Raw genomic sequence first — 24,535 nt, 5'->3', positions numbered from 1 at the left:
TGATTGCATTACGCTTCCTCTGTACTGATACTGATCTCGACATTTGAACTGGCTCACAGTCTCCACTAATTCATCCCAAAGGTGTTCTATCGGGTTGAGGTCAAGTACTTCCACACCAAACTCGCTCATCCATGTCTTTATGGACCTTGCTTTGTGCACTGGTGCACAGTCATGTTGGAACAAGAAGGGGCCATCCCCAAACTGTTCCCACAAATCCAAGTTCCAAAATCTCTTGGTATGCTGAAGCATTAAGAGTTCCTTTCACTGGAACTAAGGGGTCGAGCCCAACTCCTGAAAAACAACCCCACACCATAACCCCCCTCCACCAAACTTTACACTTTGCACAATGCAGTCAGACAAGTACAGTTCTCCTGGCAACCGCCAAACCCAGACTCGTCCATCGGATTGCCAGATGGAGAAGCGTGATTCGTCACTCCAGAGAACACGTCTCAACTCCTCTAGAGTCCAGTGGCGGCGTGCTTTACACCACTGCATCTGATGCTTTGCATTGCGCTTGGTGATGTAAGACTTGGATGCAGCTGCTCGGCCATGGAAACCCATTCCATGAAGCTCTCTACGCACTGCTCTTGAGCTAATCTGAAGGCCACATGAAGTTTGGAGGTCTGTAGCGATTGACTCTGCAGAAAGTTGGTGACCTCTGCACACCATGCGCCTCAGCATCCGCTGACCCCGCTCTGTCATTTTACGTGGCCTACCAATCCGTGGCCGAGTTGCTGTCGATCCCAATCGCTTCCACTTTGTTATAATACCACTGACAGTTGACTGTGGAATATTTAGTAGCAAGGAAATGTCACAACTGGACTTGTTGCACAGGTGGCATCCTATCACGGTACCACGCTGGAATTCACTGAGCTCCTGAGAGCAACCCATTCTTTCACTAATGTTTGTAGAAGCAGTCTGCATGCCTAGGTGCTTGGTTTTATACACCTGTGGCCATGGAAGTGATTGAAACACCTGAATTCAATGATTTGGATGGGTGAGTGAATACTTTTGGCAATATAGTGTATTATAATCAGAATCTGCCATTTGAAATGAGATACTACCGTAGTTAAAAATGCCCACCTTAGTTTAGAGAACTTAAAAGTGCACTGATTTAAAATATTGTGTCTGTTGAAATATCTGACCAGGAGCCCCACGCTCTATTAGAATTTTAACTGTTCACAAATGAAAACATGGCAGACTAAGGTTGCAAAAAAAAAACATGATCCAGCTGTATTCTTCTCCCCTCTTTACCTGTATTGTACCTTTTGAGACCAGTTGGATGTTTACCTTTGATTGTTCCTGCTCGAACAGGAACATTTGATTAAGTAAAATCTCAGAACTACGTCGATGTGTTTTTGTTCACGTCGTCTTTGTATTTATTTTAATAGCATCATTCGGACTACAGTCAATGGCAAAATCACAAGAAATGAAATCTACATCACAGATGGCAAGTACACATTCCCTGAGACATGGACTTGTGTCCCTCATTTCTGTCATGACAAGTAACAGGTGTCTGTTTATACAATTTCATTTTAAAAATCACAGACCTATTGATTCATAGGTGATATATCATCTGATGTAATGCTGAATTAAAGTATTCATTATGTAGCATTATAAAAACAAAGCTTTAATTATTTTGAATGGAAAGTGAATGGAAGGTTTTACTCTGCAGGCAGCACATGCTTGACGAGGTGCCACCCTAGACGCTTTGTAAATGATTCCCCTGGTGCTCATGCCAAGTGCTTTAAGTGCTGAATGTGCGAACCATTGCAATGCTGACGCCTTTCAAAAGACGCTCCCCTCTGCTGCGCTAAAACTCGCTAAAATTCGCAGCAATTAAATCTGGCCATCGACTGCTCTGTCCACGATGCATAAAAGGTGCTTTAAAAAAAATTAAAGGATTAATCAACTCAATTCATTTCATGACATCATTCCTTTGTAGTAAGCAAGTGTCCATTTCTTGACCATTGCGTAATAATTATTAAACAAGCTTCATAACAAAAAAAAACAATTAATGAAATAGTTCAGGACCCAAAAGTGCACCGTTAGTTTATTTCCAACAAAGGCTGCATTTTCTTTTTTTTGGCTTGTTCCAGCAATCAACTTCCTGAGCGCAAGAAACCGTGCCACAACACCCCAGTGTTTATTAAGTGCTGTACTGGTCAGGCTGGTCGACGGCCTCGACGTCAGCCATAGCTGTCTGACTGTGGTCGGAGCCTGAGAAGCAGTCGTCCGTGTGGACGAAACTCAGCGCGGCCTGGCTGTAGCTCTGTAGCGCCTGCAGCTTCTCCTCCTCGTTGTAGTCCAGCGAGTGAGGGTGCACCTGCTGGATGTGCCGTTTGATCGTGCTCACTTTTAACGTCGCCAGCGTGGCGCCACACACGATGCAGATCAGCCCGTGCCTCCTGGGGTCGTAGTCCATCAGGAAGTCCATGCGCCAGCGCAGCTGGTAGTTACGCCGCTGGTCCTTCCCTGGGTAGTGGTTGACTCGTCCGATATTAAGTGCAAGTGGCATGGTTCTTGTTTTCTCTCCATCCTCCTTCTTGATGCCACTCAGCTTAGTGGGTTTCCCAGGCAACGTTTGTATAGGAACAGCTGACGAAACACCTTCTGAGTCACCTGTTAACAAACAGAAGAAGCTGATCAAGAAGGTAGAAATCACACAATTATGATTTATTATGAGGCTGTTAATGTATAAATTAGTGTCCCACTAACACATCTGAAGCTACCTTCAATCCAAATGATGAACGGTGAACATAGGGTGGATTATTGCCATGTACTGGCTGGAATTTAATATGGTATCGCTTATTCAATTATAGGGATGTAACGATGCACCACAAGACAGTTAAAAATCGGTGCACATGTGCCACGCCTGTTTGACGGCACTTCACAAAGTTGCCAGGTAGGGGATTTTTCAGCCAAACTTATTTTAAAAAACTGAAATGAAATTTTAAAACAAATTTACTGGATCTGTGGGGGTCCTGTCATTCTAAAACATTCCTGCCATATCAACAACTGATGGGGACACTGACAAATCCCAACATTACACAAAGCTAGTAAGCAGAACATGTTTATTTTTCATTTTTACAGTAGAATGGGGGGAGGAATTTTAGGTACATCTGAATACTGGTGGGGGAACATGTCCCAGCCAATATATATTGTGATTACTGCCTTGCATTGGCATCACTAAGACTCAGATTGGGGTCTCCCTGGTGTTGGGCTTGAGCATTAGACCTTTTTAGACTTTTGAGCCATCAAAGGCTGTTGTCACTGTTCCTAGGCCTGTACCATTTTACATCAGTTTCTACTTTGTTGATAATGGGTTATAATCAACAATGGGTTCTGTGTCATGTGTTAGATAAAGCCCTGTTTTTGTATTTTGTTTGTTTTTAAGTCCTACTGTATGTGCAGACCTTGTACAATAGGTTTCGGTAAAACGTTACTAACACTGCAACTTAAAGGTGTACTTTATCTTGCTAGATTTTGATTTATGATCTTTAATCTTAAATAGTTGCACACTTTTAATTGGGACATATTTAGAATTAGGCATTTCTCAACATAGACTTGTTCCAGCTTGGTTCTTTCTGGCTTCTACTGTGAGCTGACTGATTTGAACACACATGGTTTGTTCATGGAAATTTCCACACGATCTCAAAATACAGCTTTCTTTGTTATCTCTGCCCTCTGGAGGCCCCATACCATGCAACAGGTGTTAAACTATCAGTCTGGGCTTTTAGGTCTTTGGATGTTAATTTTCTTTGCCTTTATTTAATTATTGGAATGAAACCTCGTTATTTTACAAACTATAGATTCTCTGTAAACAGTTGTTATATTTGCAGCATTTAGCAGACGCTTTTATCCAAAACAATTTACAATTATGAATTAATACAATTCGAGATACTGAGAGTTTAGGGCCTTGCTCATGAGCCCATGTTGATTTAATTCAGACATGTCCAATTCCCCCACTATATTGTCAATCTCTGCCCACAGAGATCTGCAGACTAGCACACACCCCCTTCGACTGCCTTTCTTTTCCTACATAAAGCCATACAAAAAAGTATTCTTCTGCCACTGGCCTTCCCTCCCTCAGACACAGACAACTGTGTTTGTTAAGCACCCAGCCAACCCACTGGCACTGCTAAGACCCAGATTTGGAGATGTAATTTGGAATACATAAATAACACTTATGATTTTTAGGGATTATGTAATGAAGCTTGAAAAGTTTACCCTGTTCTGAATGTATCTCTGGCTCCTCGTTGTTCGCCATCTGGGTCCAGGCACTGGCTATATCTTCTCTCTCTTTCTGGCTGAGATTGGTGGTTTCCGGGTGGCAGTCCTGGATGTGTCTGCGGAAGGTGCCGACTTTGGCCAGGGGCAGCTGCTCCGAGCAAACCATGCAGTAGCAGCCTGGCATGCCTGGAGGCCCAATGGCAACCAAATAATCCAGCCTTAGGTGCCAGGGGAAACTGGACTTTAACCTGATCTTGGGCGGATGTTGCGAAGGGGTGCTTGCTTCAAGCCCTCTGTATGACTCTGCACTGTGCTGAAGACTATCTGACCCTGATGGGGAGCCTCGCACTGGGCTGTTCATTGTCACGTCTTTGGTGTCTGGCTCTGATTTGATAAAATCACTCACTGAGTCGGATTCTGGATACAAAGAAAAGAACGTATGCATTATTATGTTAGATAAACATCTGCAATTAGCAAAAGTGATGAGATTTAAAGAGGTTACAAACTTCATAGGCCATGTGGTTAATTTCACAGTTTATTTTATATTTTCCCTTTTTTCCAAATGTACTAGTATATATAAAAACACTATAAATATAAAATACTATAGAATGTGACATCTGCAACATTACAAAATGTAGGTCAATAATATCATTATAAGATTCAAGGAGTCATTGGAAATCTCCACAAAGACCAAGGCCGGAAACTGCTGCTAAATGTACGTGATACAGCCACATGGGCTCTGGAGTACTTCGGAAAATAATTGTCATTTTATACAGCCCGCCGTTGTATTAAGAAATGCAACCTGAAACTGTATAATGCAAACAGGAAGTCATGTGTTACTTTTACACAGAAACACAGGTTCTCTGGGCCCATAGTCATCCGAGATGAATCAAAAGACAATGAAAACGTGTTCCGTGGTCAGATGAGTCTACGTTTCAGCTGTTTTTGTGAAAAACGGATGTCAGATTCTATGTGACAAAGATGAAGAAGACCATTCAGACTGTTACCAACAAAAAGTTCAAAAATTTGCATCAAAAATTTGAGTGATCTGCATATATGTGAAAGTACATTATGTTGGAGGCTTATATTGGTACTTGGAGAGACATATGCTGCCATTAAGACAACATCTTTTCCCTAAAACTCTATGTCTGATTCAGCAGGTCAACACCAGGCCTCATTCTACACAATTTACAACAGCGTGGCTACATAGAAATAAAGTGTGTGTGCTTGACTGGCATGCCTGCAGGTCTCCTATTAAAAATGTATTGTGCATTATGAAGAGGAGAAAGAGACAACGGTGACTATTGAGCAGCTCAAGTCTTTTGCACAGTACGAATGGGCAAAAATTCTACTTGCAAAACTCCCAATTCTCAAATGATTAAGAAGTAGAATTAAAAGAAAAGGCGGTAAACATGCCTCTGACACAGTTTCTAAATTTGTTTATAATTTTAACAAACACAACCTTTCAGCTTTCAGGCCAGTTACTGAACCACTGGTTTGGTTCTTATTTGTAAAATTCAGATCTTTTTCCATCTGAATGGAGCCTGGAGCTGCATGACTTGAAATAGCTGCCCGACAGTCAAGTGGGTGCACGGAGAAGCTTTTGCCAACACGAATCCCAAACTCCCATAACAAATTGCTCTTTTTTATTGTACGCATGTACAGTGTACGCATGTACATATTTGATTGTGCATAGACTATTTAAATACCACAAGCTTTCTCTAGCTTTGCATTGAAAATGGTGGTAGAGAAGGCAGGGCAGTGGTTGCAGATGGCACTCAAATACTTATTTATGTACTATCTTTTTTAAACAGTGCTCCGCTGCTGGGCCCCTAAAGAAGGCCCTTAATTCTTGTATTGTATTCACTTTGGATAACAAGCATCTGCTAAATGTCATAAATCTGAATGTAAATTTATATCATCAACTTCAACATACTGCTTAAAACTAAATGACTTATTACACACCCCAACCTGACAAACTGGGCCTCAGAGATAATAAATACTTGATTAAAATATATATTTACACCCTAAAAATGTGTGCTATGCATTTAAATATATTATATTAAATATATTATATATATATATGTCAGTGCATAGGACACAGATAGTGTTAGTATTGTGATTTATGTGTTTATATTTTGTATTAGGGAAGCATGTATTTTCACTAACCATGTGATTAGGGTTGTAAATCAGGAATAAACCCTGGACAAGGTGCCAATTAAACACAGGACAACACACTTAAATATTGACTCGCTCACTTAAACCTAGGGGCAGCCAATTCACCTTCTGCATGTTTTTGGAGGAGGTATAAAGGAAACCAATAAGAACATGAATACTGACCAGAGAAAGGGATCGAACCCAGGTGCCACCCATCTAGCCTATGCATATTCATTCTCTAAATCTGGCTACGCTACCACTGATCTCCTGACCTCTGTTTGTCCTCCCATGAAAGGCTTTACTTTCCTGTCTAACATTTCCTCCAGTTTCCTCATCATTTCTTAATGCTCTCTCATTCATTCCCTGGTGGTATCTCACCGTGGCTCAGGGCCCAGCTCTGCAGGATTCTGTGTTTCTCCTCGGCGCTGTACACAAGGGAGTTAGGGTGCTGCTCCAGCACATGGCTCTTAATGTGGTCAAGGTGCAGTGAGGGCAGCGGGCAGCTACACACCATGCACACCAGCCTGCCTGCCTCCGCCTGGTACTCCATCAGGAACTCCTGCCGGAACCAGGCATGAAGGGAGTCGTTTACATAGCGCTCCAGCATCTCTGTCGGCAAACTGGGAGCTTCCTGAGCAGACGAGGAGGGCACTGTGCTGACCTCAGCCTCAGACTGAGATTTAACCGGCGTTGCAGCACTAGGCTTGTCTGTGTGGGTGCAGAGAGATTGCATCAGAAAAACATGATGGACCTCAACTGTACATCTACATTCAGTAGTGATGGAAAATACATTAGTTTGAGCTTTTTATTTTATTTATGCTCTTTTTTCCCAGTTGCATCTCCTCTGCAGACCTCTACCTGTGCCTAACATATGCTCCCTGCCATCACGTATGCAGTAGCAAAGTGCTTCTTTTAACCAGCATGATGTGGGTTCACACAGGGATCATTATTGCATACAAAGATTCACGCACTGCTCTCCGTTATTCATCATCTCTGTGCAGGCGCATCGACCAGCCAGCAGAGGCCGCAATTTCAGCAGCAATGAGGAACCTCTTGGGCTAGTCCACCGTTAGACATAGCCAAACATGTCCGTGTAGGTGCCCAGCCAGCCGATAGCAGAACTGAGACTCGACAACTCAGCAGTGGTGGGTAACTTCCTCTAGTTTCAGTTAGTTTTCAGTGTGGTTTGTTTAAGACACTATATGGCCAGACATATAAGAATACCCCTCTAATTATTGAGTGCAGATGTTATTGCCACACCCCTTGCTAACAGGTGTAAAAAATCAGTATAAAGTAAATTACATGCTTCTGCATTTAATGGAACAGTTTGGCAAGGGCCCTTAATGTTCCTGTATTATTGTTTTTTATTATTGCATTTTTCTTACTTATGCATCCAATTATCTGATTGCATTTCTCTTTTTTTTTTTTTTTTTTTACTGCTGCTGACCTTCACACGCACCTAACACAAGCCACCTCCTATGTGTGTAGAAGCCAACCGCTTCTTTTCGACCTGCATGAGGCGGGTTCATATAGAGACCTTGTGCAGTTATAAGAAATCAATTCCAGCCTTGGACGTGCCAGTAATTGTCTGTGCAGGCGCCCAGCCTGCTGGTAGCAGAGCTGAGATTTAAACTTGTAGGGTCGGGATGTCAGTAATAGTGTACTAGCATGTTTTACTGCTGCACCACTTGAATGCACCTACTCTTACCATTTCTGAATGACCATGCCTTTGTGCACAGAACAAGCTCCATAAGTTTATTCTGCTTGAACAGTTAAGGTACTGTACTAGTAATCAGAAGGTCACTGGTTTTAGCGCCACCACTGTTAAGTTGCTGCTGTTGGACCTTTGAGCAAGGCCCTTAATCCTCAATTGCTCAGACTGTATACTGTCACAGTACTTTAAGTCGCTTTGGATAAAGGCGTTTGCTAAATGCCGAAAATGTCACTGTCAAAAATTGCACCGATTTGAATGTAGAGGAAACGTCTCTATTCTGTGTACCATACCAGATCTTACAAATGCGCCCGTCATCGTTTTATGCCATTTTATGTTCTCCCCTCTGTCAGTTGCAGCTCCTGCAGCTCCTTCGCTGGTGCTTTGGAAGACTTACTATTAGGTTCTGGAGTTCTATCTGGGCTCGCCCTGCCTAACGCTGCGTACAGCTCCACGTATGTGGTGTTACGCAGACCTTGGGTGGCATACTGACACTGAACATCGGTTAAACAATCCCGATATGAGCACAGCTGACGAGAGAAACTCTCTCTGCTTGTTTATATTATTTGTTGGTGTAGTTTGTGTGGTGTATTTATGTGATTCTCTACCTGCCAAAAACATGTAGGTAATTTGGCTACCGGTGAAGAGAGTGAACAAGTTAGTGTGTGATGCCCTGTGATAGACCCATGCCCCGTCCAGGGTGTTTCTTTTCTTTCCGGGTGACTGATAAGGATGAAGTTACTACTGAAGATGATTTATTGAATTACTATCAGTAAGTTGTGAGTGCTTGAACACGTTCACGAATTTTTTTTTTTTTTTTTTTTTTTTTTTTTTTTTTTTTTTTTTTTTCAAGAATTAGAAATGCAGGTTAGTGCTGGTGGTATAACTGCTAAAAAAAAACAGTATAATCTACTTTTATGAAAGGGTTACATAATTAGAGGTTCAAAAACAGCATTAGTGGATTTATATGTTGTTAATGGCCTTGTTTAAACACTCTAAAATAAAGAAAATGAGACTAAGTCTATTTATGTGCACTATATGGACAAACGCATTAGGACACCCCTTCTTATTATTGAATTTATAAAATAATAAGCATATAAAAGTAATGATATGCGTTCAACTTTGCAGCAACAGTTTAGGGAATTCATCCTATTCCAGCATGACTGTGCCCCTGTGAACACAGCTAAGCTTGGTTTAAATAAACTCCAGTGGTCAGCACAGTGCCCTGATCTCAGCCCCACTGAACAGTTTTGGAATGAACTGGAACATCAATCGATGCTTTCTTGACCAACATCAGTGCCCAGCCATACAAAAGCTCATTTACTGAATGGGCACGAATTCCCACAGACATACTTCAAAGTACTGTGAGAAGCCTTCTCAAAAGAGGAGAGATCAGACAGAGGTCACTCTGTTTTAATGCCGTTTGTTTCTGAAATGGGATGTCCGACAAGCTCATAAACAGGTGTCCAAATACTTTTGGCCATATAGTGTATAGTGTATATTGACATTCAAAAAAACACCTACGTGCAGAGTGATTATCACATTCGGGCTTCTCCTCTGTCTCCGAAGAGACCTCTGGTTCCAGTAAGGTACCCTGGCTGTTCTCAAGGCTTAGGTGGCTCTCCCAGCCTGAGCGGATCACCTCCTTATCGGCCGCGCTCCACAGCAACGAATCAGGATGCTTCTGCCTGATATGCCTCTTAATGGTGCTCAGCTTTAAAGTGGCCAGCGAACTGCCACACACCATGCATATCATGCCGTTCCTCCTGGGGTCGAAATCCATCAGGTACTCGTTCCTCCAGTGCTCGTGGTAGTAGCGGCGGTGGTCTCGACCGGGAATGCGGCTGACCCCGGCCCGAGACGCCCGCTCTGGTTTACCGGGACTCAATCTTCGTCTGGATGGGCCTGGAACTGGGGACAGGAGGAAGGGCGAGTCCGGGCTCTCTGAGACGCTCCAGTAGCTCGTGCCAGAAGACTGCACGCTGGTGTTCAGGCTTACGTGGCCATCATCTCTAATGTGACCGTTGCTAAGGTCATCTTCATCTGAAAGAGAACAAAAAGCATTTGTTTATATATATATATATATATATATATTTTGTTTATGCATTTTCTCCTGACTTTTAGCGCATCCAATTGCCCGATTGCGTCATGCTTCCTCTCCTCCAATGCTGATCCCCGCTCTGATTGAGGAGAACAGAGCTAATGTGGGCAGCAGCGGTATGCATTTTGTCACCTACACTTTGACGAGTGCAATGCGGATCAGCACTGTGTACAGAGAGACACACCCTGATCAACGCACTCCTTCCCCACCCCTGTGCAGGCAGCATCAATCAACAAGCAGAGGTCATAGTTGCATTAGTTATGAGAGAGTCCCTATCCGGCTTAATATCCCACCCCTATCTGAACAACAGGCCAATCGCTGTTCATGTGGCTGCTCAGCCCAGCCGGCAGGCAGAGCCGAGACTCGATATGATGTATTCAAGATCCCAGCTCTGGTGTTCTAGTGTGTGTTTTACCGCTGTGCCACCTGAGCAGCCCTCTTTTAAACAAGTTTGACAGCGCATTTGTTGTCTTTCTTTGTCGCACTGCTCCACGCACATACTGTAGGTACAACAAGCTGTCCCAACAACCTGACGGTGTTTCATGGCTTGTCCTACCTCGCACCACTGTGCACTGCAATTCATGGATTACAGACCGACAGTTCACAATACCATCATGTCATTTTTGTACTGAGAATAAACCACCACTGACATACAAACCCATTTTCCAGAAAAGTTGGGACACAAAACAGTAATCTGTGTTGAAATTTGTTAATTTGTCACTATTTGAACCACTATTTACAGACAAAAAGACAAAGAAATGATTTTCACCTGTGTTTCTATGTAAAATTAATATATGGCTTCCTCTTTGTATAATACAGTTTCAGGTTGCATTTTTGATGCAATGGCAGGCTGTGTTAAGTGACAATGATTTGCCAAATTATGCATGTAGCTATGTCAATCATGATAGCATGGCAGTTTCTCAAACAATACCATGGTTACGCATATTCACAATAGCCTTCAGTCCGTGGCCTGACTCCCAGAATCTTTTCATAATATTATGAACTGTATATGGTGAAAGATTTAAATTCTTTGTAATCCTGCACTGAAAAACATTGTCCTTGAATTGACTGACATTTCTCTCACAGGGTTTGGCTCAAGGTTGTTTAACCACGACCCATCCTCGCTTGCAAAGATAAGCCTTGGGTGGATGCTCCTTTTACACTCAATGTTGATGAGCTCACATACTACCAGTTAAACTCCCAATTGTGGATCCTTCTTGAACAGTGATACTTGCATAACCTTCGTCTTGTTTTGAGTGTGTTGCAGAGGTCATTTTTATATTTACAAAATACAACTAGGTTTGTCAATGAAAACACTGGAAATCGGTTCTTTGTACTTTTATCAGTTGAATCAAAGCTCAAGCAATTAATAATTTACAGTTTTTAGTTTTTATTGTAATTTTTTATTGAAAATAGGGTTTGTAATATCTGGTCAATGGTGGTCTTACCAGTCCCCCTTTCTCCATTGCCAAAAATGGATACTAACATTTTTCTTCCATTAAAAAAAAAAAAAAAAAAAACAACAACAAAAAACACAACAAAAAAACCCCACTTTGGTTCTAACAGGTTTCAGCAGATTTGTGTTCTTTGACTGTTGTTTACTAAAACTTGAGAAATGAAATGTTTACTATGGAAGCACTTCTGTAAGTCGCTCTGGATAAGAGCGTCTGCTAAATGCAGAAAATGTAAATGTTTTAGCACACAGGTTAAAAAGACCACTAGATTTAATAGTCAATAAAAGCACATACAATTTCCTAATAGTTCATTTTCATTTAATTTCATTTTTATGTTTTACCTCTGTTTTATCTTGGTCAGGGTCATGGTGGGTCTGGCTCTTCTGGGATCACTGGAGCGCAATGCAAACACACACACACCATACAGGACACCAGTCCATCACGGGGCCTCGGTTATCCTTCCCCCCCTCCTCAGACAAAGCCAGCACCCACTGGGGTTCATACCCTTGATCCCAGCAGTAATGGGCTTGCATAATTTACTGCTCTTCCACTTAAACACCCCTTCACTGAAAGTCCATTATCGAACTAGCATGTATTTGTTAGTTGTAGGTCTGGGGTCGTTTCTGCTACCAGTTAAGCTGGACAGAGGTGATTTTGTGATAGGCAAAAAACTGTATCAAAGTGTTCAAAACACAACATGGTGACTCCGATTTACATTTTCAGCATTTAGCAGACGCCTTTATCCAAAGTGACTTACATTACAGTTACAGTATACAATCTGAACAATTGAGGGTTAAGGGCCTTGCTCAAGGGCCCAACAGCAGCAACCTGGCAGTGGTGAGGCTTGGACCAGCAACCTTTTGATTACTAGTCCAGTACCCTAACCACGGCTACGGCTTGCCCGATTCGAGTAGAATTGTTATTAAAACACAATGCCGAGTGGGTGCCTCACATAAACATGGGTCCTGAGGACCTGGGTTCGATCCTTGCCTGCATTCACGGTCTGTGAGGAGTTGCATATTGTTCATTTTTTCCTGCATGGCTTTCCTTCAGATACTCTGAGGGGCGGCACGGTGGCTAAGTGAGTAGCACTGTCGCCTCACAGCAAGAAGGTCCTGGGTTCCATCCCCGGGTGGGGCGGTCCGGGTCCTCTCTGTGTGGAGTTTGCATGTTCTCCCCGTGTCTGCGTGGATTTACTCCGGGAACTCCGGTTTCCTCCCACAGTCCAAAAAACATGTATGTGAGGTAAACTGGAGATACTAAATTGTCCATGACTGTGTTCGATATAACGTTGTGAACTGATGAATCTTGTGTGAATAAACAAACAAACAAACAAACAAACAGATACTTTGAATTCCTTTCCCTATGGAAATCATATCAGTAGATTGACTGACTGATCTAAACAGCCTGTGGCTCTAATGAGTAGGTCAATTGTTGTCATACGAAGAAGGCGCGCCCTGCCCCGAGACCCTTATCAACATACAGCATTCAAGAAGTGAAGATAAGATGGTTAAACCAGTTTAGACCAGCAATCAGCTAATCTTTTTTGTCTTTTTAGGCTCAGGTGTAGTACGTGTGTTAGTCAGGATCTGACTGATCAGCTCATGTGGGGAGCTATAGTAGGAATATTAGCAAACTAGGGTGAACCGCAGTGATCAACGGTCACACATGGACCCCATGGCCTGGGCGGTTTAAAGGTCGCCTGTGACAGTCGAGGCCCGGCTGATTTGCACATGGACACATGGGTCATATGCGCGTATTTCCGCTGGGTGGCGACTGCGCACCGATGATGAAGCATGGCATGGCCCTCGATTCCGCCTTTGTTTATAGTGGAGCCCGTGGAGGTAAGGGGCCATGCCGCTGTGCGCCATTGTTAATCATCCGGATTAACACCGCAAACACGCACTGCTGTTCGATCCGTGTGAGCACGGCTAAGTAGATGATGGTATTGTTTACCTGCTGAGAGCTGTTCCGATGCGCAGTGAGGCAGCGTGGCCTCTTCCTCCTCCTCCTCCTCCTCCTCATCTCCCTCAGCGCTCAATATCAATGAGAGGCTTTCCGTCTGGACCCCGGGCTCCGACTCCGACCTGCGCTCGCCTTCCTCCATACCGATCTGCTGTTATTTAAACGTACAACCGCTCCGCTTCCTCCTGGTACCTACCGCTGTTCCATTCGCAACATTGCGCTGAAGCATTCGCTCGTGAAACAGCAGGAAGGCGGATTGTGGTCCGTTAGTGAGTGTGAGTGAGAGCACGGTGTTGGTGTTGGTGTCGCTGCTCCGCTGTGCACCGCTCAACTTCACTCAACTTTTACCAACCCGACTTTCACCCGCACTTTCCTCCTCTCCCACCATTAATTCACATCCAAAGAAACGTCCTCTCACATACAGACGGCCTCCCGCGTGTGTTTGGAGAGCATCTGCTTGTCTTCAGGGTGGAGAGCCGAGCTTTGGGGCCCCTGGGGCTCCTTAAGGGGCTCCTGGGTAAATTTAAAGAGACAGTAGCGTTTCACGCGTGGTCACATGACCAGTACATGGGGGCAGCTTGCAGCAGCAATGCTAACAATATTTCTATACACTGTTTATACTCAAAATACAATACAGCTAGAATTAAAACTATGAATTATACTCTTTATACTATTAAATATATGCAATATATAAAATATGCAAATAAGCAAAAATGCAGCTGCAATTTAACCATACTATTTTTCTGTATGATGGATTCCAGCAGAAGTAGACAAGCATAATTGACCAGATAACCAGATAGGGTGTAGGGTTGCCAACCGTCCCGTAAGATACGGAATCGTTCCTTATTTGGAAACTAAACATCGCGTTCCGTATTAAACTGATACGGGACGCGCTTTGTTCCGTATTTTTATCGATAGGAGAGAAATGCTGCAGATTAGACTGAGACAGGGCGATATGTATGAAACAGAAGGGAACTGCTGCTACCGTGGGAATTAGAAAGTGTTTGGTTATTATTTTAAGTAGTGTTCACTTTTAGTCTTAGTAATGCCGTGTGTGTGTGCAGGCATATCAGCGTAACAACCTGTTCATTAGTCTGCTGTTTTGAGTAGCGCAGTGGGCAGAGCGCATCGTGCATACTTTCGCGCCCTAGGTTCGAATCCGGCTTAGGGCGAAACTAAGGTAACACAAGCAGGGCCGGCGCTACGGGGGCGCTGGGGTGGGCAGATTTTCTCACTGCCCCCCTAAGAACTGTGGCTGCATGTCAGTGTGAAGATGGATTATGTAAAAATATTGTTTGCACTATTGAGAAAAAATGTTACATGATGTTCTTTATGTTGTTTTACCTAAAATATGGTTCTGATTTATTATTATAAAGAATGAAAATAATAAATGTTAAACAGCCTAAATAAAACATTTTGATAATGTTCCTATGACGTGTAAGACCCGTTATGTTTTTTATGGGTGCAACCCTAACCGCTTACCTCCCGCTCCTGCTCACGTAAACACCCACCATCCTACCCCCCACCCTATGCCTTCCGCCAACCCGCCAGCCCAGGGTGTTCCTTATTTCCAGTTCTGAAAGTTGGCAACCCTAATAGGGTTCAGACCCCAAGGTAGTCAGGATAGTGTCTACAGCACACAAAATTAAAATCTTAATCAATATAATTGTGATGCAATCAAATGAACAAAAAATACCATATCCATAAATGCTTTACTCACCCCATTTAAAGTCTACTTGTGATACTTTAATACAAACAGCATTAAATTCATCTTCCCTACTCTTGTGAAATTAAAGGGTGGTAAGCCGACCACTCAGAGCTGAACCTTGTTTTTCGTTGTTGACAGCATCAGCATGAACAGTTATTAAAATTTACAACCCCAAATCAGAAAAAGTTGGGACAGCATGGAAAATGCAAATAATAAAAAAACACAGTTTCTTACATTTACTTTGACTTTTATTTGATTGCAGACAGGATGAACCTGAGATATTTCTTGTTTTATCTGCTCAACTTAATTTCATTTATTAATAAACATCCGTTCCTGCATTTCAGGCCTGCAACACATTCCAAAAAAAGTTGGGACAGTAAAGCATTTACCACTTTGTAATGTTGACATTCCTTTTCACCACATTTAAAAGACATTTAAGCATCGAGGAGACCAAGCGATTTAGTCTTTCAGGTTTTATTTTGTCCCATTCTTCCTGCAAACACGTCTTAAGATGTGCAACAGTACGGTGTCGTCGTTGGCACATTTTTCGTTTAAAAATTCTCCACACATTCTCTATTGGGGACAGGTCAGGACTGCAGGCAGGCCAGTTCAGTACCCGTACCCTCTTCCTCTGCAGTCATGCCTTTGTAATGTGTGCAGCATGTGGTTTTGCATTGTCTTGTTGAAAAACACATGGACGTCCCTGGAAAAGATGATGTCTTTAAGGCAGCATATGTTGCTCTAAGATCTCAATGTACTTTTCTGCATTAATGCTGCCATCACAGAAGTGTAAATTATCTTTGCCAAGGGCACTGACACAGCCCTTGTTGCTGATCAGTCTGGAGGGTTCTTTTCGTCTTTGGTCCGGAGCACACAGCGTCCATTTCTTTCATCTGACCACAATACATGTTTCCACTGTGTGATGGTTCATCCTAGATGCCTCCGAGCCCAGAGAAGGCAACACCACTACTGGGCATGATTAACACAAGGCTTCTTTTTTGCACAGTAAAGTTTTAAGTGACAAAGTTTTGCAAAAGTAAGCTTGCGCCCTTGGCCTTTACACACTGAAATTCCTCCCAATTCCTGAATCGTTTAATGATATTATGCATTTTAGAGGGAGAAATATGCAAATTCCTTCCAATCTTTCTTTGAGGTACATTGTTTTCAAACATTTCAATAATTTTCTCACACATTTGTTGACAAACTGTCTTGGTAACTGTGTGTGTCATTTTGAGGTATGTTGTGCCAGTGCTGTGGGTACTGTTTACATTTAGGTGTTTTTCACTGTAAGTAGTGACCCTAGCACCATCATTAAGCACTTTATCTGTCATTCTCGATCTGTTTTTTTCTGCCTCTTTCCACTAAAAGACGTTAATGCTGTTTTTGCATCTGCTCAATAAAGAGCATGTTATTTCCTGGCACTATGGGAAGAAGACAAGCCAGAGAAGGCAGTGTGATGACTGGGTAATGTTTTGCTGGGAAACCTTGGGTCGTGGCATCATGTGGATGTTACTTTGACACCACCTACCTGAACATTGTTGTAATGGTATTCCTTAATGGCAGGACAATGCACTCTGCAGGATAATGCACTCAGCCACATAAAAATAGTTCAGTAATGGTTTGAGGAACGTGACAAAGAATTTGAGCTGCTGAGTTCCCCCTCCAAGTGGCCTAAAACTCATTACGATCGAGCATCTGTGGGATGTTCTGGACAAGTCCAATCCATGGAGGCCCCAACTCACAATCCAAAAGACTTGCTGCTAACATATTGGTTCCATATACCACAGTACACCTTCAGAGGTATTATGGAGTCCATGCAACAAAGAGTCATGAAGGGGACATGTATTTTACAGGTGTTTTAATGTGATGGTTGATCAGTTTGTGTTATTATGTTTTGTGTTTTAATAATAAAAACTTGTAACGTGGTATTAAACACATTTCTGCTATGGCGGCACGGTGACTCAGTGGGTATCACTGTCGCCTCACAGCAAGAAGGTCCTGGGTTTGATCCCCCAGCTGGAGCAGTTTGGGTCCTTTTTGTGTGGAGTTTGCATGTTCTCCCCGTGTCTGTGTGGGTTTCCTCCAGGAGCTCTGGTTTCCTCCCACAGTCCAAAGACATGCAAGTGAGGTTAATTAAAGATACAAAATTGTCCATGACTGTGTTTGACATTAAACTGATGAATCCTGTGTAACAAGTAACTACCGTTTCTGTCATGAATGTAGCCAGAGTGTGTAAATCATGACGTGTGTTACTGCAATGTGGCTACTCATTCCAGGAAACCAGACCCAATATTACCCTGACCAAGATAAAGCGGTTTTAAAACATGAAAATGGTTAATAGGAAAGGTAATGTCCAATCCATGGAGACCCCAATTCAGTAGTGGACAACATGCCTCTGTCACAGTGTTTCTGAGCATGTTGCAGGCATCAAATTCTAGATTTATTTCTGTTTACATAATACAATATAGTTGTCAGTAAAAACATTGGAAATCTTTGTACTTTTGTCAGTTAAATAAAGATTTAAGGTAATGATCAAATCCCAGTTTTGTGTTTTCTGTATTAAAATGTCCCAACAGAAATTAGCAAATTCATAGAAAATTCAACTCTGCAGAACAAATCTCATAATTGTATAGTTCCTATAGATAATGTTGAATATTAAAAGGGCGAATAACTGTAGATACTCTAAATTTTCCTTAGGTGTGTAAAAATATTCAGACTGTAACCTTACAGAATACTATGACCTTACATTATTACTCAAAATTCCTTTTCAAGCAGATCATAAGGTCTTTCATTATCAGATTGTTGAAGCCATGTTCTTCATAGGTCCGTTTGGGTTTTCTCCCACCTTCAAAACATGCAGAGAGTGGACTGACTACTCTAAATTGCCTCTGGGTGTATGACTAGAATAAACTGGATTGGCATCACAATAGGGATTACATTTTAGGAGCTAGTCTGTTACAAATGAAACCAGACAGATGGCATTGGGTTAAGCTGACCCACCTGTGCAGCCAGTTACAGACATCCCAAGTCTCCCAGAAGTTCCGGGACTCTCCCGCATATACATAGCGGCTTCCTGATGCCCGCAAGTCAGATAAAATCTCCCGGAATCTAGAACGAGCAGCCAAGAGCGACACACACACACGCACGCACGCAGGCAACACAGACTTTTTTCCCGATCGCGTATTAAATCCGTGATCTGATATACAATCTAGCACACCGTGTAGGGAACATAAATCAATTGTCTAATATACTGTCTAGTACACTATGTAGGGAACATAAATCTGTTATCTGATATACAATTTACTGCACTGTGTAGGGAACATATTTAATTATGTAATACACTATCTAGTGCACTATGTAAGGAACACAAATCATCATCTAGTTATACTTTCTAGTGCACTATGTACGGAACACAAATCATCATCTAGTTATACTTTCTAGTGCACTATGTAGTGAACATGAATGCGTTATCTAATACACTATCTAGTGCACTATGTAGGGAACATAAATCCGTGATCTGATATACAATCTAGTGCACTGTGTAGGGAACATAAACCAATAGTCTAATTCACTATCTAGTGCACTACGTAGGAAACATAAATTCATATCTAAAATACTATCTAGTGCACTATGTAGGGAACATAAATCCGTTATCTGATGTACAATTGAGTTCACTATGTAGGAAACCTAAATCCGTTAACTAATACGCTACCTAAAGCATTATGTAAGAAACATAATAAGTCTATTATCTAGTACACTGTCTAGTGCACTATGTAAGGACATAAATTCTTTTCTAATATACAATCTAGTGCACTATGTAGGGAACATAAATCTATTATCTTTCACACTATCTAGTGCACTATGTAGTACACATTAATGTGTAGCTCAGTTAGCAGCTCCTAAAAGTTCTGTTATCACCCATATCCTTTGGTGTGTGCCAGAGGTTTTTTTTTTTTTTTTTTTTTTTTTTTTTTTGGGCTTAGGCGGTCGGGGTCGAGGTCCGGGGGTACCTCCCTGAATTGAGTTTTTGCAACTTGGGATGTCTGCAGTTATCACAATGTGAAGATGGTGTAGTGACTTCACATGACATACCATGGGACAGTGGTAGCTTAGTGGGTAGAGCAGTGGGTTACCAACTAGAAGGCTGTCATGTTCTGCCATGCAGCCACTGCTGGAATATACACCCTAAAAAGGGTGTCCATCGCATGATAAGGATAATCTCGGGCAGATGGAATGCCTTTATTTGTCATAGATACATGTACATGTGTAGAGTACAGTACATTCTGTATTCGCTTATCCTAACTTCTTTGGAAGCTGGGTTCAAGGCACAGGGGTAGCAGAGAGGAAATACTCTACATGTGTATATGTATCTGCCCGAGATTATCTTTAACATGCTATGGATGCCCTTTTCAGGGTGTATATTCCAGCCATTACCTGATTGTTTACATTTACATTACATTTACATTTTCGGCATTTAGCAGACGCTTTTATCCAAAGCGACTTACAGTACTGTGACAGTATACAGTCTCAGCAATTGAAGGTGAAGGGCCTTGCTTAAGGACCCAACAGTGCCAACCTGGCAGTGGTGGGGCTTTAACCAGCGACCTTTCGATTACTAGTCCAGGACTGTAACGTGGCCAGTGATACCTTAGTCGCCACCACCAAGTTGCCACTGTTGGGTCCCTGAGCAAGGCCCTTAACCCTCAATTGCTCATGGTGTAAGTCGCTTTGGATAAAAGCGTCTGCTAAATGATGTAAGTGTAACCACTAGGCTGCAACTGCCTGATTGTTTTTGGATGGTTTGGAGCCACTGCGACCCTGACTGGAATAAAAGGGTCAGTGATTGTTGAAATGAATAAATGAATCAAGTGTTTTACAGTTCTTCGTTTATAATGTACATGTCACCACAGTCGGAGCCAAATTCCAGAATGAACATGAGGTACTGTCCCTTTAACACTCCTATATTTCCGCATATCACACACACACACACACACACACACACACACACCCACACACACACACACACACGGTTACATCCTGGTACTTCGCGCTACACGGCAGCGGCAGCACTAGCAGCAGTAGTATGGTAAATAAAGGCTAATGTAGAAATGAATCCCTGTGTTCTCACTGCATTTACGTTTCGGCGGTCTTAAACACTCTGGAAGGTTCAGTCTAAGCGACAGGTAATTCACATGCATGTTTTATTTACCTTTATTTTCCTACGCTTTTACCTATTGTGTGTATTACCATAAAGCTAACACCAAATGAGCGTACACACATATACAGCTTCAGCTGCTACATTGTACACAGTGAGTGTAATCACAGTATAGCAGTGTTACTCTCATGGTGGTCTGTTCATGTAGCTTCTTTTCTGGTGTAGACACAATGCAGGAATTATAAACTGAAAACAAACGCTATACACATTACCGAAAAAGAGACATTTAAAGTGACAGTGTGAGAGTATCAGCACTACTGGATGCCTGTGCTTCACTATATACACAGATCAACCATAACATTAAAACCACCTCCTTGTTTCTACACTCACTGTCCATTTTACAAGCTCCACTTACCATATAGAAGCACTTAGCCTGCTTTCACCCTGTTCTTTAATGGTCAGGAGGTATTATTTAGGTGGTGGATCATCCTCAGCACTGCAGTGACAATGGCATGGTGGTGGTGTGTTAGTGTGTGTTGTGCTGGTATGAGTGGATAAGACACAGCAGCACTGCTGGAGTTTTTAAACACCTCACTGTTAAACATTCAGCCAACAGCGCCCCGTGGGCAGCATCCTGTGACCACTGATGAAGGTCTAAAAGATGACCAACATAAACATCAGCAATAGATGAGCGATCGTCTCTGACTTTACATGTACAAGGTGGACCAACTAGGTAGGGGTGTCTAATAGAGTGGACAGTGAGTGGACACGGTATTTAAAAATTCCAGCAGTGCTGCTGTGTTTGATCCACTCATACCAGCACAACACACACTAACACACCACCACCATGTCAGTGTCACTGCAGTGCTGAGAATGATCCACCACCCAAATAATACCTGCTCTGTGGTGGTCCTGTGGGGGTCCTGACCATTGAAGAACAGCATGAACAGGGGCTAACAAAGCATGCAGAGAAACAGATGGACTACAGTCAGTAATTGTAGAACTACAAAGTGCTCCTATATGGTAAGTGGAGCTGATAAAATGGACAGTGAATTTTAATGTTATGGCCGATCGGTGTATAGCTTTTAAAAAAGTATGACTCAAGTTCATCCATGTTCATTTCAAAGAATGGGAAAGGAAATAAAAGCATACAGTGAAAGCAGTACCCAGCGACTAAACATTACTAAATTATACAGGCTTGGACACATGAGATTATGGCTAGGATCTAGGCTCACAAAGGGCCCCCTGGGGTTAAGAACCACTGCTCTAGAGCAACACTATCCATATGGTAGCCAGCATTTCTCAGACCACTTCTTATGACCTACCAGTGTTGGGTTCGCAATCAGAGTTGTATTGTGTACAGAGAGCCACACTAAGCTCCATGTGCCTCCCCCTCAATTCGCGCAGGTGCCCGGACCAGTCCTAGAGATTGCATATCACAGTGGCAGTGGAAGAGACCCTGTCCGACCCTCCCTCCCTCAAAAACAGCCAGTTGTGTTTGTGTGGATGCCTTGCCAGGTTGGTGACTCTACATTATCAGGAGTGGCAATAAATCTGGAGCTGGCAGTTTGTTTAGTACATTTTAGTACCAAATAAATATGATAACTCTTCAGTATTGTGGCATTTCATTCGAAACTACTGCTACTACTAATTAAACAACACCAAAATTCAAAAATGTATGTTTTTGAGAAAATCTGAGTAAAAGCCACCCATGTGACTTCACAGAAATGTTAAAGGATTTAATGTACATGCAGATTCTAGGAACTGTGGATAAAACCAAATAAACACAATAAATGCTTGGTCATTCAACGTTTAGCCAAATGTGATGGGGTTCATTTCTGAATTTTTTCTTTGCAGGTTACACTAATGGGAACTATGCATAACCCATTCTGTGCAAGTGAACTTTGAACTGGAAGAAGAAGACGTCTGGAAGAAGCAACAAAATGTGACTCAATAGTCACATAAACGAACTAATTCCCTAGCAAAGGTCGGTTTTCTTCACTATGTATATCATTAATACGCTGTGGTGACGTTGGAGGTGAAAAAAACAGCAGGGATGTCTACAACGAGGAACTTGAAGAAACAACAGTACAGACCAGTAGCAGAATTTGACGAAGCCACTCAGGCTTCCAAAAGGGAATACTGGAGGACTAAGAAGAGAGAGCAGAGAGCAAAGCTGTCTACGGGCAAGAGAAAGTCCAGATCAAAAAACACAGGAATCTGTAAACCTGTATATACATCTGTAACTGATAAACCAGTGTCACATATACCTCATTCTAAACTGAGTCATACTTCACTTAACGGTAATGGTTCATACCAAACCGATGCTACCAGAAAGCCATGTAAAGAGGAGCTGAAAAGCTTAAGCCATAAAGAATTGAACCTGAATGCTTCCATGGTCAAACATGGTGAGATTTCGGTCTCCAAGGGCTTACCAGTGTCTACAGCATGTATGAAATTTAACCCAAACAGCTCAGAAAATCACCAGACACAAACTAGATCATCAGCCCTTAATGGCAACTTCTTCACAACTTCTAAACAAACCTGTGTACCAAATGCTGTATCCCAATTTGCACCCAGATGCAACACACACATGCCGCCTAAAATCAAATGCTCTGTACCACCCAGATCCCTAGCCTTTATGGAATGTAGCATTAATAAAGATCAACAACTTCTAAAGAGTAGAACCAATACAAACACAAAGGCTTATGCCTATGTTGCTCAGTGCAGCACAGCCCCGAAACTCTGGAATACCAAGGACATGACCATGACTGAAGAGGAGAAGGTTGCTAAGAGAAGAGAGAACTGGCGTATCAAAAAGCGGGAGCAAAGAGCAAAACGTGCACAAATGCTAAAGATGCACAGAGAAAGGAAGCAAGAGAAAAAAGGAAAGCTTTCCAGCACTGCCCCAACACATCTATTACCCTCTGTAAACTCAATGGTTTTGAGAAGAGGTAAGCAACCAACGTCAACCATGTCTGTTCACCTAAACAAATCTGGTCAATGTGGGGTCAATGTGGAAAAAAATCATTTATTACCATCCAGACAATCTTACCATATACAGCAACCAGTTGTAAAAGTGATGAACGGTCAAAGGTTACTATCCAGAAACCTCCCTTTAGCTTCCGTTAATAGATTAAATTACCGGCAGGATTCAGAATTAAATCATATGGCCATATCTTCAAGAGTTTCTGTACCGCCTACGAGGGTGACCCATGCAACTCAATCCAAAATGCAGCCCCCAAAGTTCGTCCAAATCCAAAGGCGCCAACACACGCACCAACGGAATAACAGAGCGGAGACACCCGAAGAGCGTCTCGCCAAGCAGAGGGAGTACTGGCGGATAAAAAAACGGCTTCAGAGAGCAAAGCACTCTATAGTGGCCAAAGCACGTTCAAAGGAGCAGAACGCATTTAACTGGCGTGCTAAGTGCTACCAGAGCATCATGGAGCAAATACGAAGGACTCGAACAAGCTTTCCGACAGTTTCGCAACCAAACGCCTCTGAAACCATTACAGGCTTTATCCAAGAGGATGGAACAGTAAGTACGCCTGTTTTGAAAACGACGGCTAGGAGACGTCCACCACCTGCTGAAAAAGCATGGTATTTAGCAGTCCCATCAAATTCACATTCACAAAAGATTGCTAACATTAGAGCCAGGCCTGTTCTACATAGCCTTCCAAATAACACCAACACATCTATGAATATCCACCAAAATACAGCTAGTCAGAACGTTCCTACATCTGATCCTATTTTCAGGTCAAAACAAGTTAACAGTACAGCAGACGCCAAAGTTCTTAAAAGCTTGTCGACGGCTTACCAGACGGAGAAGCCATCAAAAGATCAGACACAGTTTAAGAGAAATGTGAATAGATGTGATTCTTCAATGGTAGATACCCCAACTGTAGTCTCAACACCACATGAATCCACAAGACAAGACCCCATTTATCCCTCGATAGCTTCTGTATTTTCCCTTTCAGAGCAAAGTCAGAGCACAGATAGTAAAGACGTCAAACCCGCACCTTCTCCTCCTGAGGCCAAAAGTGACACA

The 24,535-nt window shown here is 42.5% G+C and overlaps 1 protein-coding gene across 2 annotated transcripts; it reads right to left on the bottom strand.

Annotated features, from left to right (window-relative positions):
* Positions 1–1,360: 1,360 nt before the first annotated feature.
* zfta (zinc finger translocation associated) lies at positions 1,361–14,103 on the bottom strand. 2 transcript variants are annotated; one of them, XM_062993132.1, is made up of 5 exons: positions 13,613–14,103; positions 9,626–10,144; positions 6,769–7,098; positions 4,231–4,650; positions 1,361–2,622 (listed from the first exon to the last, which is right to left on the bottom strand). In XM_062993132.1, exons 1-5 carry the CDS (start codon positions 13,761–13,763, stop codon positions 2,150–2,152), a joined length of 1,893 nt encoding a protein of 630 aa, XP_062849202.1. In that variant the 5' UTR covers positions 13,764–14,103; the 3' UTR covers positions 1,361–2,149. The 2 variants fall into 2 exon arrangements, with proteins under 2 accessions (XP_062849202.1, XP_062849203.1); XM_062993133.1 differs by lacking the exon at positions 6,769–7,098.
* Between the last annotated feature and the right edge of the window lie 10,432 nt (positions 14,104–24,535).

This window comes from Trichomycterus rosablanca, chromosome 4 (genome assembly GCF_030014385.1).
Source record: "Trichomycterus rosablanca isolate fTriRos1 chromosome 4, fTriRos1.hap1, whole genome shotgun sequence".
Lineage (NCBI taxonomy): Eukaryota > Metazoa > Chordata > Actinopteri > Siluriformes > Trichomycteridae > Trichomycterus > Trichomycterus rosablanca.
This window is presented reverse-complemented; position numbering and strand designations above follow the sequence as displayed.